Here is a 13,579-nt window from a genome sequence, read left to right as displayed (position 1 = left end):
CATCTCAGTGTGTCTTGCTCTTTTGTAGGTCGGAAAACATCTCACTACTGATTCATAAATATTTTTCCATGTGTGAAAGCTTTCTTGGCAACATAGTGGCAGACCTATGCATTGTTGTTGAACTATGTCCAGTATGTGAGCCTGTAAATATTTGAGCAGGCCGTTCCCTCATTATTTCATCTCAGATTAAGCCGATAAAAGATCTGGAGTTGATTCAAACTGTTGAACTTTTCACTGTAACTTTCAATATGAGGTCCAAAGAGATATCAATGCAACTGACTGCTTGACTTCTACGGAGGTGCATGGAGGCAACATTTAGCAAACGTGTGCTGGGCCTGACTGTTGTGTGTGTGATGTGATCAGTATGCTGCTGATTTGCATAAGCAAAAATGATGTAAATAGAAAACGCTGCTCCTAATGAATAGAAAACAGGAACTACATGAGACTGTGGGGTCTCTGAGTAGTATACTTAACAGCCACGGTGTAGGACTGATCCTGCACAGGTCCTTCATCACGACAGCAGTCAGGCTGTACCATACCCAGACAGGAGAAATACTGTTTAAAAATGCATGTATATTGTTATCATTCCCACTGCGCTTTATGCACATATAAAAAAGTAAAATCTTGGTGTATTTTACTGTATGTAGTAACCATGTGTGCACAGTACAGTATTGTGGCTATTTTGTTTACTATTTCTCTTATTTATTTTTTTCTATTTTTGTTTTTTTTCTATTATGTCTCTAATTTACCTTTCTTCCTGTCCCTTGTGCTGCTGTAACAAGGAAATTTCTCCAGTGTGGGATTAAATAAAGTCTATATCTCTGTAAAAACACGGAAGCAGACAGCACACAGTGATGAGGTCTGTTACTTTTCTTGAAACTCATAGCTTTATTTCATTCCAGCAGTAAATCCAAATGATGCAAGTTTATCACACAGCTGCCATGGCAAGGTGAGAGAGGGTCTGATGTTCTCTTCTCTCAGACTGATCCAACTAATGGCAATCACACTCAGCCTGGCTGTCAATCACAAAAAACAAACCTTTAGTTCTATGGCAGCCATTGTGGTGTGTTAACGCTATGCGACTTATGAAAATTCAATTAAATACAACAACAGAAGAGTAGTGATAGCAGCTAAAATGTTTAACTCAATTAAAACGGTCAAACATTAGTATTTAGTAGTGTCCTCTATAGTCTTCTTTTTTACATTTGTTCATTGATAGAATTCAAAGCCTGACATTTAAATAAGTTTAAACTTATGCCTCTGACTTGGCCACTGAAGAATTCAATGCAAAGGAAACAAAAAAAAAAAACAAGTCTTTTTCAACAAATCTACAAAATATAAAATTGCATCTTTCTGTGTCGTTCTGGCTGTAGCCAGTCACTGCATGTTGGCATTTTGGATCATTTCAGTCAGCTTTTTTTGCTACATTTAGTGCAAGACCTTCAGTTTCTACAAACCCCATCTTGTGTTTTTTCAGAAACTGTTTAGAGCAGATTAAAAAATATAAATAAATAAAAACATAAATACATCTAATGGCTCCTAAACAAGCTGTCTGGACAGTTTCATGAGCAAACCCTTTGTGCTGGGACGACTTAATGAATAAAAACATATCTGTGATGCTTCACCTCAGAATGATTGCTTTTTTACGACATACATGTGAGCATTTCAGAGTCTGTGATATGTCTGTGGGCTAAACGTTCACATGTGTCATCGTGTGCAGCGTGCATGCTGCTCTCTGGATAGGCTTAACGCCTTTTTATAATCTCACTTTGAGCCACTTCCAGTCAAAATCTTCTAAAGCTGATCACATTATGTGGAAAACATTGTGTGGTTTCATGTATAAACTTTGCAGAGAACCCTGATCAATATGTGTCTGTGTGTGGTCAATCAGAGTGCATGATGGGAGAAAGTGACCTGACTCATCAGACAGATTCATAGCACTCCAGAGCTGTTTGTCATCTCACTGCTGTTAACTATAAACCTGCGACACACCAGCAGGATGAGAAGCCCCGCAGTACAGTTGTCCCATCAGGTTAGAACAAGTCGAGTAAGCCAAGCCAGGCTGCTGGGGCCGAGTCCAGACCGGTTCGGGTTAAGCGTCCTTTACTAGTAAGAGTTTGGAAAGGAAGTGAGGCTGTACAACAAACATGTTGTGAGATGGACAGCCATGGACAAGACAGGCGAAGTAAGGGGAGTTTGTAAAATGTAAACTAATTAGAGGGAAAACAAAAAGGGGCAAAAATGGCAATTAAGGTCAGATTAAAGGAAGGGAGGTGGAGGAGTGGTGACGGTGATAAAGAGGAGAGGAAGATTTCAGTACTCCTCGTGTTCTCCTCGTGCTCCTTCATCAATTTCATCATCTTCTGGTGGTGCAAATCCCTCCTGGAAAAGATAAGATCAGTGTTTCAGGCTTTACCAGCTGCAGGTCATCTTTCATAAGTTTTTTGCTACATTTGTTCATAATCTCAGTATTTTTTTAAAGATTTCCTCCTTGCACCAATACGTTAAAGCACATAGCTGTTCACTCAGATGTCTCTGTACCTCACTGAGGTGCTTTATTGCTTTACTGACAGGCTGATTTCTAATTTTGTGGTAATCTAACCAGATTTAGGTAAAGGCTGCAAAATGCTGTGATGGATTACAGAAAGTAGTAAAATGCAGCCATATCAAATAATAATCACGAGATACGTACGGCAGGTTCTCAGTACCAGCTGGAATATGGGATTTTCCTCGTAATATTACAAACACACTTTAAATAAATGTATAATTCATTTTTGAATCTTTCTGACATGGGTCTTGTACCATGGAAAGTACAACCATCACCCACCTCCACTCCCTCGCTGGTCTCCACTCATAATGCACCTAACAAAGAGTACCAGAGTACTCTTGAGTTTGTCCCAGCACCTCACCCCTCCTGCCTCACACTTGCTAGCTTTGGGGAGTGCTTGAAAAGCACTCACAGAGAACACAGAAGGTCTGTGATTTTATGCATCTTGTGGTTTAATTAGAGTCATTTTTGGAAGCAGTGACAAGCTGTCCTCTCTTGTGTCTTACTATTATTATGTCATAGAAGCAGGTATAGTTTCAGATGTGTCAAAGGTCTATGCTCAGCCACTGTTAGCATCGTACCACATGCCTGAATCCAAATGAACCGTGTCACAGTGATCAAAGGTAAACAAACAGGACTTTGCTCATGGCTCAGATCAGCCTAAAATGTTTAAAATTCCATAATCAGGAATTCAAGGAATTATAACTGGCTCATTACCTGAAAACATGTGCATGACTGCAAGCAGTGTGGAGCATGTAACTCTGAATGCAGGCTGGTGAACATTTGACTAATCAAATGTTCACCAGCCTGCAGATGACATAAATATGTGATGCCTTCGGTAAAGTCAGGGGATAAGGAATTAATCTGAATACTGTGGGAAATAAATGTTCTAACAACCAACAAACATATCGTCTGATTTCTTGTAATATCTCAAGAAATTTTATGAAAGCCTGAGACCAGTCCACCCCCCCAAATTCCTGGTCTGTGCTGTAATTGCTGAATGTAAGTACACATTTTGGCCTGTATTTACCTCTGTAGCATACAGGACGTCCATGATTTTGCTCAAAACTGGGTTGTTTTCTTTCTCCTGGCAGATTAGTTCAATGTCTCTCAGCTTCCCAAAGTAGAAGTCCCTCTCCTTCTCCAGCCCGTCTACGGTCACCTTCAGATCGAGCAACTATGACCAGAAACAACCGTGGGAAAAAAACGATGAGGGAGGCAGCTGAAACAACAATGTTGTTCAACAATAAAAACAAAGAAATAGAAGACACAAAAGAGAAGAAATTATATCATAACATGCTCACAAAGCTGCAGCGTTTTAAGGAAAAAAGCTACATATAAATTTTGTGTACTAATGTCCACAGTCAACTAACAGGATGTGAAGATTTGTTGAGCTGGTCACATCAGAACCTTTTCAGTGTTTTCAGCCTGACTTGTGTGAGTCAGAAAAACATTCCAAAGTTAAATTGTTGTACCACTCTTGCATTTTTCCCACCGACACAGTCCTGGTACAGAAACAAGGAACCAGCTCCAAGACTGGTTCCACTGCCAAAAAGGTGGCAGCACAAAATTTCTATGTCCAAAGATGAAACTATTGACATGTGTAGCTATGAGAGGGACACTGCAGAGTGACTTAAGAGATTTCCATCCAAAAGTACTCCTGGGTCTGTTAGTGACTCTGTGTCACAGAGCAGATCAGCAGAAATGTGGGCTGGTTCTTAAGGAGTAGTAATCAGAATCCAGCACCAGGGATCAATAAAGTATTCTGATTCTGATTCTGATACTCACACTGAAAAAAGAAATCTGGGAAGCTTCCAAACCACTACCAACTTCATTAATGCTGAAGGGTTTTAGTAATTATGCAGTTTTGATGTGAGAGCTGCACAGGACCTCTGTTACAGGGTTTTCTTGAAAAGTTATCAGGGCAGCGGTACCTGCTGGTTGAGCTCTATGAGCTCAGCGTCTCCTCCATTACGTGTCACAGGAGGGTTCCTGCGGGCTGATGCTATCTGCCTCTGCGGGGTGGGGACACTCTTTGGTGCTGTGGGAGATGTTCTCATGGGGCCTATATGAAAGAAGCACATGTTTACATATCTATACATCTATTTAGTTCGTCAGCCCCTAAGTATGTCTGAGTATTTACAGCAAAATCCTTCTTGATGCAAGTTTACTAATCAAGAGCTATTTTGATAATAGCTTGTTTGCTAATTTTGCTAAAAAATACGATAAGATCCTTTTAATTCCCCAGAAAGTTCTATTTTTACAAAACATCACATCTCTTAATGGCTCAATCCAGAGTGGTGTTTGTTCAGTAAATCTCATGAGAGCACTGAACACATACCATGCTAATTCACAACATTGACTGAGTAAACCAAAGAAAAGGAAACAGTACACATTTTTATTTTAGCGTGTGGACACCACAAACTGCCATGAAACTATATTGTGCATGCATCAGTGAAACAGCATGACTAGCTAATGTGTTTCCTGTTTCACCTGGTAATTGGTTCTTTGTGGGCAGGGCTGGGACATAATCCTCCCATTTGTATTCAGGACTTTAAAGGCCACATGATGTTCCACTTTGAGGTATATTACTGTCAGTTAGTACGCCTCTGTTTTTAATGCTGTGACTCACTACAAAATACCAAACCTCAGAGAACACGGGCTGCGCAGCTCTGATGTTTAACAGCTTTGAATCAGAATTCAAGTCCATACACTCACCTGCCACTTCATTAGGTATACCAGTTCAACTGCTCATTAATGCTAAAAAATAATGAGCCAATCATATGGAAGCAACTCAGTGCATTTAGGCATGTAGACTTCATCTACTGAAGTTTAAATTGAGATCCAAAGTGATGAAGAAAGATGATCTAAGTGACTTTGAACGTGACATGTTTGTTGGTGGCCAATGGGCTGTTATACCATTTTAGAACTACACATTTCAGAAACTGATCTACTGGAATTTTCCCTCACAACAATCTCTAGAGTTTACAGGAACTGGCCTTAAAAAAGGGCAAATACCGAGTCAGTGGCACTTCTCTGGATGAAAAGGCAGTGTTGATGTCCGATGTCACAGTGGAGAGAATGCCTAGTCATAGAACCTCGAGTCTACAGCAGCAGCAGAAGACCGCACTGGGTACCACTGCTGTCAGCTAAGAATAGGAAACAGAGCCTATTCACAGGACAATAACTTTACGAAAGCAGCATTTTTCAAAGATTGGAAAAATACTGCATTCAAGAAGCTTGACCTACAGTCTTAAATATTTCCTTAAAGTTTTTCATATTATTAATGCTGTACATGCAGAAGAAATACTAAAATTGTAATATGAGAGTCGAACTTAACTCATTCACTGCCAGCCATTTTCAAACGTATGCTTTCAATTGACGTCTATAGACGTCAATGGCAGTGAATGAGTTAATAGGAAGGAGCTGGCAGACAGATAATTAGAGCCCCTAGTGCTGCCCACAACCAGCCAGGATCGAGCACTCCATAAACTGAGTAACACACTGCACACACACATGCTGCATGGAGGGGATGTTACCTGAGCGAGTGGGTCTTTTAGGTTTATGATGAATAGGTTTACCTGGGTTAGAGGTGGGGATGTGGTAGCATGAAGATGTGAGAGAAGTAAAATGAAGGGTTTAGGTTCACGCACAGCTGACTATGTCGTGTTGTACCTGGATTAGGTGGAGGCGGCGTTCCTTCCTGGCCCTGCCGTGTGAGCAGAGGGTCGTATTCTTTCCCGTCATAGTTGGCATCAAAAAACTTCTTAAACCACTGAAGGAACTCAAAATTGTCCTGGAACTTCCCCTTCACCAATTTCTCCACCGGGATGATCTGAAATGTTTTTAAATAGCAGGAGAAAAACATTCTTGAAATGTCATAAAAGGGAATCTTGGGATTAGATACTCCAATAACTGTCATTTTGGGGTAACAGCAGCCATCTTTAAGATGATCTGCATGTTATCACCTTGCTTCCTTCTGTCAAGGTAAATGATCCTTAAAAAAAAAAAATCACATTCGTAATAATAGAATGACAACTTTAAAGACAACTTTATCTACAGTACAGTTAAAAACAATTTAGACTGTGCCACAGTACTTTAACTGTACTGACTTAAATAGTAAACAGAGTGGTTCTTATATACAACGTCACTCAAGCTGTTTTAGCTATGGTTTTTCTACTTAAACATTCGTACTCTGATGGATGCCTCTAAGAGCTTAGGGTTAGTCCAAGTTTGTGCAAGGTTATTTGGCATGTAGGCTAGAGCAGCAAGGGATGAGCCACTAATATAAACTACTTATAACTAATATAAAAGTACAGATATGACACCTCGGATAATAAGAACAAACAGCAGTTGGTTTCCCTGTTCCCACCTTGTCAACGGTCATTCTCTTGAACGCAGCCTGTAAGACCTTGAAATTGTGGATGTATTCATGTTCCAGTTTTGCGTTGAACTTGACTTTCTTCAGTAATATGCAGCCTGGAAACAGCATGTCCATGAACTGGCAGTAAGCTGCGCCTGAAAAAACAGAACAGGAGCACAAAGTCAAGAAAAACATTTATTTTAATTTGAAGCTTTTTCTCAAGAAGTGTGTGTTTACCTGTACACAGCTGCTCAATCTTTGTGTAGGTGAGCTGCAGAGAGTCGTTCACCCACGCCAACATGTCATGGCGACTCAGGTTCTCTATGGTCATAGAGGTGGAGTAGACATTCACCGCCATCCTCCTGCTAGGCACCCACAAACACGCAAGCACATGTAAAGATATTAACATCAGTGTAACATCTGAAGGCTCCAGACAATCTTTTTTCACTGACACATAAGTCTGATTAATCTATGAAAATGTGTTTATATCTATATAAAGTAAAAGTAAGCGACTCCACATAATGAAGAATATGTGTATCCAGGAGCGTGGCAAAAAGGAGCGTATTAAATGACAGAGAATTCATGATCTTTTTTATTTTATTTACCATCCATCCATCCATCCATCTTCATCCGCTTTATCCGGAGCCGGGTCGCGGGGGCAGCAGCCTAAGCAAAGAGGCCCAGACCTCCCTCTCCCCAGCCACCTCCTCCAGCTTATCCGGGGGAATACCAAGGCGTTCCCAGGCCAGCCGAGAGATATAATCTCTCCAGCGTGTCCTGGGTCTGCCCCGGGGCCTCCTCCCGGTGGGACATGCCTGGAACACCTCACCCAGGAGGCGCCCAGGGTGCATCCTTGTCAGATGCCCGAACCACCTCAGCTGGCTCCTTTCGATGTGGAGCAGCAGCTGCTCTACTCTGAGCCCCTCCCGGATGGCCGAACTTCTCACCCTATCTCTAAGGGAGAGGCCAGCCACCCTTCGGAGGAAGCTCATTTCCGCCGCTTGTATCCGCGATCTCGTTCTTTCGGTCACTACCCACAGCTCGTGGCCATAGGTGAGGGTAGGGACGTAGATCGACCGGTAAATTGAGAGCTTCGCTTTTACACTCAGCTCCCTCTTCACCACGACGGACCGGTGCAGCGTCCGCATTACTGCAGCTGCAGCCCCAATCCGTCTGTCGATCTCCGGCTCCCTTCTCCCATCACTCGCGAACAAGACCCCGAGATACTTGAACTCCTCCACTTGGGGCAGGAACTCATCCCCGACCCAGAGTGGGCACTCCACCCTTTTCCGGCTGAGAACCATGGCCTCAGATTTGGAGGTGCTGATCCTCATTCCCGCTGCTTCACACTCGGCTGCGAACCGTTCCAGTGCGAGCTGGAGGCCCTCACCCGATGAAGCCAACAGAACCACATCATCTGCAAAAATCAGAGATGAGATTCTGAGGCCACCGAAGCGAAAGCCCTCCGCCACTTGGCTGCGCCTAGAAATCCTGTCCATAAAAATTATGAACAGAACCGGAGACAAAGGGCAGCCCTGGCGGAGCCCATCACCCACCAGGAACGAGTCCGACTTATTGCCGGCAATGCGAACCAAGCTCTTGCAACGGTTGTATAGGGATCGAATGGCCCGTAGCAATGGGCCAGACACCCCATACTCCCGCAACACCTCCCACAGGACACCCCGAGGGACACGGTCGAATGCCTTCTCCAAGTCCACAAAACACATGTAGACTGGTTGGGCAAACTCCCATGCACCCTCAAGTATCCTGGAGAGGATAAAGAGCTGGTCCAGTGTTCCGCGACCAGGACGAAAACCGCATTGTTCCTCCTGTATCCGAGGTTCGACTAGCGGACGAACTCTCCTTTCCAGCACCCTGGCATAGACTTTCCCAGGGAGGCTGAGGAGTGTGATCCCCCTGTAGTTGGAACACACCCTCCGGTCCCCCTTCTTAAAGATGGGGACCACCACCCCGGTTTATTTACCTTTTTTTTTAAATCACCATTTGGTAATTTTGAATAACATATTACATCTTTATCTTCATGTTTTATTACGTTTATTTAAGTTTGCATGCTTTGTAATAAAACATATGGGAACACACATTTACTCACCTGTGCTGGGTGTGTGTTGGAGCGTACTGCTGAGAACTGGGTTGTGCTTGACCACTTATACAAAGACCTAGAGACAGAAACCGGAATCATGTTCAGTATCAGCCCGGTTACAGTTTATACTTCACATAAGGTAATCATCTACTCAAAAGTGCTAATTTAACTGTCTGGGGACATGTTTACATAAGTAAGTTTTAGAATTATGTTGAAACACTGAAATTGACCAAGTCACAATGATTTAACCCTTTAAAGAAAATTCAAAACCAACAAAATATGGCAACATTAAGGTCTTTAGTTCAAGCTGACCAAATATGAAATACGTGATGTGATTAAATCTGTGTGCTGATTTCTACTAAAACACTGAGAAATTCAAACTGGCTGACTTCTTGCTGAGTTTAGGGCACAGCTCCTAGATCCGTTTTTTTACATCTTCGGATATTTGAGGTGTTTACATAATTTCATAAACATATGTGAAACACTGTGGTGTGGCTACTTTATTAAAATGCTGTAAGTGAAGCTACATTTTGCACCCCAAACATGGCAGACTCAGTACTGACGTAAATATGTGGAAATTTCTGAGGTCTCAAACAAATAATCAGTGAAATTTCAATAAGAACATCTTAAACAATAAAAACTAAACATAAAGTAGAGTAAACTCTTAATAGAAACTGACTGAAACCAAACTGAATGCAAAACAAGAAAATACATAAACTGCAAACCATAAAAATAGGTCATGGAGGTTTACCCCTCGCCAGGGTTACAGAGGGACATGCCACAGAAAACCTGAGGCCGGGCCTCTAATCTCTGCCCAGTTAATCCTGTTAGCCCAGGTTCAACATGCTGTGCCCATCGCAGTTCAGACCGCCTGTAGGTGCGTCAGACAAACATAAAAACCAACCCAGCAGGGACGCATCACACTGACAGGTGAGATAAGGAAAAATCCAACAATACCACAGCATTTCCTGTGAGCTGATGTCCTCCAAAATAAACACAATACAGGATGTTGTGCTGAACAATCACTTCCTGACTGCAGGAAATACTGCCAAATATTCCAGTATTTCAGTGTCTGAACACAGAGTCCTCACATAAAATACTACAGTTCAACTACTCTGTGAACTCCAAGCAGTTAAATAATGAAGTCTGCTCTATGACTTTTTCAACCACCCATGATGCAAAGCTGACAGTTATTCAAACAACTTTCAGGTCAATGCGACTGTTCAGGCAAATTATTCAAGAGTGACACGGTACTACAACAACTCACAACTGTATTTATTTCTTATCAGCACAGCAAAAATAACACCCAAGCTGGCCACAAGTTTCAGGTCATATAAGGACACGGATTGTCATGGATTTTCAACTTAGTAGGTTTTTAGAACCTTTTTTCTGGATCAGACTGGTAGGTGATGACAACGTGCAGTGATGTGAAAAAGAAAGTTTTCTCAGGAGTCTGTGCAGTCCTGTGAAAAACTAAATACACTCAGTGATTCAATAGTCTGTAGGACTACTTTGAGCACTTGAAGTAGCTGTTTTCTGTCTGACTTTATCAGTCTCTTACATTGCTGTAGAGGTATTCTGGCCAAGTCTTCTTTACAACATTGCTTTGGTACATTGAGGTTTGTAGGCATTCATCTATACGCAGTTCTCTTAGATCCAACCACAGCATTTCAATCAGGTTTGCGTGTGGACTTTGATCCACTGATTGATTCTTTTCAATCAGTGATTCTTTTCTTTTTAAGCCAAGCAAATTTATAATATATTTCTACCTAATCCATCCTTAATTCCAGGGAAGATACTAACTACGCTACTTTTGTTCTTACATTAAACTTATGCTGTGTCACTGCTAATACAGCAAAATGCTGCTGTTGTTGGCACCTTGTTTCAGTAGATTCACACTTCAGATTAGGTAATGTGTCATCAATGACAGTAGTTCATTGGAAAAGAAGTAAAGAAAATTATCTTCATTTACTAACACGTATAAATGCTGCTACTTGCAAGCTACAAGCATTAATAACACATTGTTTCGATTTATTTTATACCACCAGAAATATCAATATCACAAGTTTTTTTAAACTATGGTGACATAACCTTGAGCCGTTGTCACACATCCCTAATACACAGGTACTATATATTCAGGATATAAGGTGTGGAAATGAAGGCAACATAAAACAAATATCCAGAAATCTCCAGAGAAATGTCCAAGTCAAACCAAAAAAAAAATAATAATCTGACAACTCCCTTCTATTATAATTCTAATTTCAAACACCATCCACACATAACAGCCAACTGTTTCTGGAATTATTTCACTTGTTGAAGTCAAATATAAATTTGGGTCTTCTTTTAAATGTTATTAGCATTTTATGTTGATAGGAACACACTTTGATAACCTTCAGATTAAATGAAAAACCATCAAAATGTGAGTACAGACTGAATGATAAATAAAGTGATGTAACATTATTCAGCTCCTGATTGTGTTTTGCTTTGTGTAATGTTAGTTTTAGAGACTCTCTACAATATAGACAAAAGAAATATGTTCATAAAAAGTGTAACCGGACCAATGAATTTGACCCAGCAGCACTGAAACACTGTAATATAATAATAAATAATAATTTTAGAAGATAATTTTAATCAAAGCTCTGCAACTGAACAGTCTTCATTATTGAACATGATAGCTGCTCATGATCATGATGACAAACAAACCACATCAATAATTATAAAAGACACTTGTTTTTCAGAGTAAAAATAACATGGGAAATTCAGAAATTACTGTCAAAAAAGATAACAGATTGAACATGTTAGTATACTAATCAATGACCCTTTTTCATCCAGCAACAAGCCCTAATAATCAACAACAAATAAAATAAAAAACAACAACTATAATTTACAGATTTTTAAAAAGGCAATTTTTGAGTCTTAAAAAAAATTGGTTCTATAATACCTTTCATACATGTGACAAGATCTCCAACACTACTGACTGAAATGCAGCCCAAACGTGACAGAGCCTCCACCATGTTGTACAGATGGCTGTAGACACTCCTTGTTGTACCTCTCTCCTCATTCTCTTTTGTAAATATTGATGATGATTTGAAACACAAATTCCTAATTTGGACTCATCACTACATGCGACCTACTGACACTAATTTTCGGTCCTGTTCTTGTGTAAGTTGGGATATCTCAGCATTTTCTCTCAGGTCCTGTGTTAGGTCTTTACTGTATTTTTTCCTGTTTCTTAAAAATGCTGTTCATCTGCTGTAGATAATTTTATAGGCCTATCACTTCTACTTTATCTTCCACTAATCAACTGTACTCTGATTTTCCTTTTAAAAAGCACACTGTGCACACCATGGTGAGATATGTCAAGTTTTAAGCAAGGGAATCACCTTGCTGGTTCAAAAATACTATTTATGCATATGTTATATTTGGTACTTTACACAGCTCCAACTAAAGACATGATGTGTGCCAGTAAAAACTTGCTTGGTTTGTCCTGATACATTTTCAGATTTATTGTAAAAAATCGTTGGCTGACACAGCTGTCCTCTCTTTTTTTATTAATAGAACCCATACATTTAATGTAAAGCTTAAATTAGCAAATATTTTTCTATTATACATTTAAAGGGTTAATTATGAAGCTACTAATAAATCATGCTGATAGATTGACCTATAAAGTGATAGTATTTTTCTTTTTTTTGGTAAAGTCTGACGTACTGTCGGGAAATAAACAAGAGTAAATAAATAAATAACAGAGAATACAATTTACTAATTAAAAGAAGATGTACTAGTTAAAATTGACTGAAAAAACTTCAGACTTACAGGACACTTCTGCTTAGTTTGAAATAATATCATATTGGAGCGGTTATAAAGAGCTCTTTGTCAAAAGGTTTTTAATCAGATAAGGGGCTCAATCTGATAAAAACTGTATTTCTTTATCAGCAGAGGTAATTTTGCATTTTATAGTTTGATCTAAGCAGGCTATGAAAAGTTTGGTAATGCAATAGTTTATAAACCATGGTTTGTTGGACAGTTAAGGGCTGAACTTCGTTCACGGCTCGGTGTTTTGACAGTTGACGTTACAGTCGTTTCAGCGCTGCTCAGACCGATCAGCTAGCTCCCGGCTAACTACTCGCCCCCCGCAGGTTGTGGTGGGGTTCCGTGGGTGTTTGGCTACTGTTGTTTTAAATAAGCAGTTTTTCCAGCTTATTTTATTTCCCTACACTTGTATCCGCTAACTTTAACACACCCGAGCGTAACTGAAAACGCGACTTTTACAGGCTAACGTTACCCCCCTCTGGAGGCCTTTTCGATAATACATACGCACCTTACCAGCCAACGACTGGCTGTCACCTACGGGACGATTGGAGTCTTTTTCCCGTGATAAAGTGGTTTAGACAGCACGGACTGGGCCGTGCGGAGGGCCGTTTTTAATAAAGTTCTTGTTACTCACTGAAGCTACCGCCGTCTCTCTCTCCGCCGTCCCGCTACTTCTGCTGATGGGCTTTCCGTTGCTATAACCCCGACTGTCGCCCAAGCAAGTTGCGCGAGATTGCGACCCACTAAGCCACCGGCA

The 13,579-nt window shown here is 40.7% G+C and overlaps 1 protein-coding gene across 4 annotated transcripts; it reads right to left on the bottom strand.

The window, feature by feature from the left end:
• Positions 1-868: 868 nt before the first annotated feature.
• LOC309689475 (microtubule-associated protein RP/EB family member 3-like) lies at positions 869-13,559 on the bottom strand. Of its 4 annotated transcripts, none has more exons than XM_082505908.1 (8): positions 13,457-13,559; positions 9,022-9,088; positions 7,149-7,276; positions 6,921-7,066; positions 6,224-6,383; positions 4,483-4,613; positions 3,579-3,725; positions 869-2,382 (listed from the first exon to the last, which is right to left on the bottom strand). In XM_082505908.1, exons 3-8 carry the CDS (start codon positions 7,267-7,269, stop codon positions 2,314-2,316), a joined length of 774 nt encoding a protein of 257 aa, XP_082362034.1. In that variant the 5' UTR covers positions 7,270-7,276; positions 9,022-9,088; positions 13,457-13,559; the 3' UTR covers positions 869-2,313. The 4 variants fall into 4 exon arrangements, with proteins under 4 accessions (XP_082362034.1, XP_082362037.1, XP_082362035.1 ...); XM_082505911.1 differs by having other exon boundaries at positions 7,149-7,273; XM_082505909.1 differs by having other exon boundaries at positions 13,331-13,542.
• Positions 13,560-13,579: the final 20 nt, after the last annotated feature.

The sequence above is a fragment of the Aulonocara stuartgranti genome, assembly GCF_965226115.1.
Source record: "Aulonocara stuartgranti genome assembly, chromosome: 15".
Lineage (NCBI taxonomy): Eukaryota > Metazoa > Chordata > Actinopteri > Cichliformes > Cichlidae > Aulonocara > Aulonocara stuartgranti.
The sequence above is the reverse complement of the archived record's forward strand: the minus strand, read 5'-3'. Positions and strand labels throughout refer to the sequence as shown.

Excerpts from the sequence above, each read along its gene's own strand:
- LOC309689475 (XM_082505908.1), bottom strand. The coding sequence starts at position 7,269 with ATGGCGGTGAATGTCTACTCCACCTCTATGACCATAGAGAACCTGAGT. Across the intron at positions 7,067-7,148 it reads GATTGAGCAGCTGTGTACAG|GCGCAGCTTACTGCCAGTTC; the intron begins GTAAACACACAC and ends CTGTTTTTTCAG. Across the intron at positions 3,726-4,482 it reads TCATAGAGCTCAACCAGCAG|TTGCTCGATCTGAAGGTGAC; the intron begins GTACCGCTGCCC and ends TTCTGGTCATAG.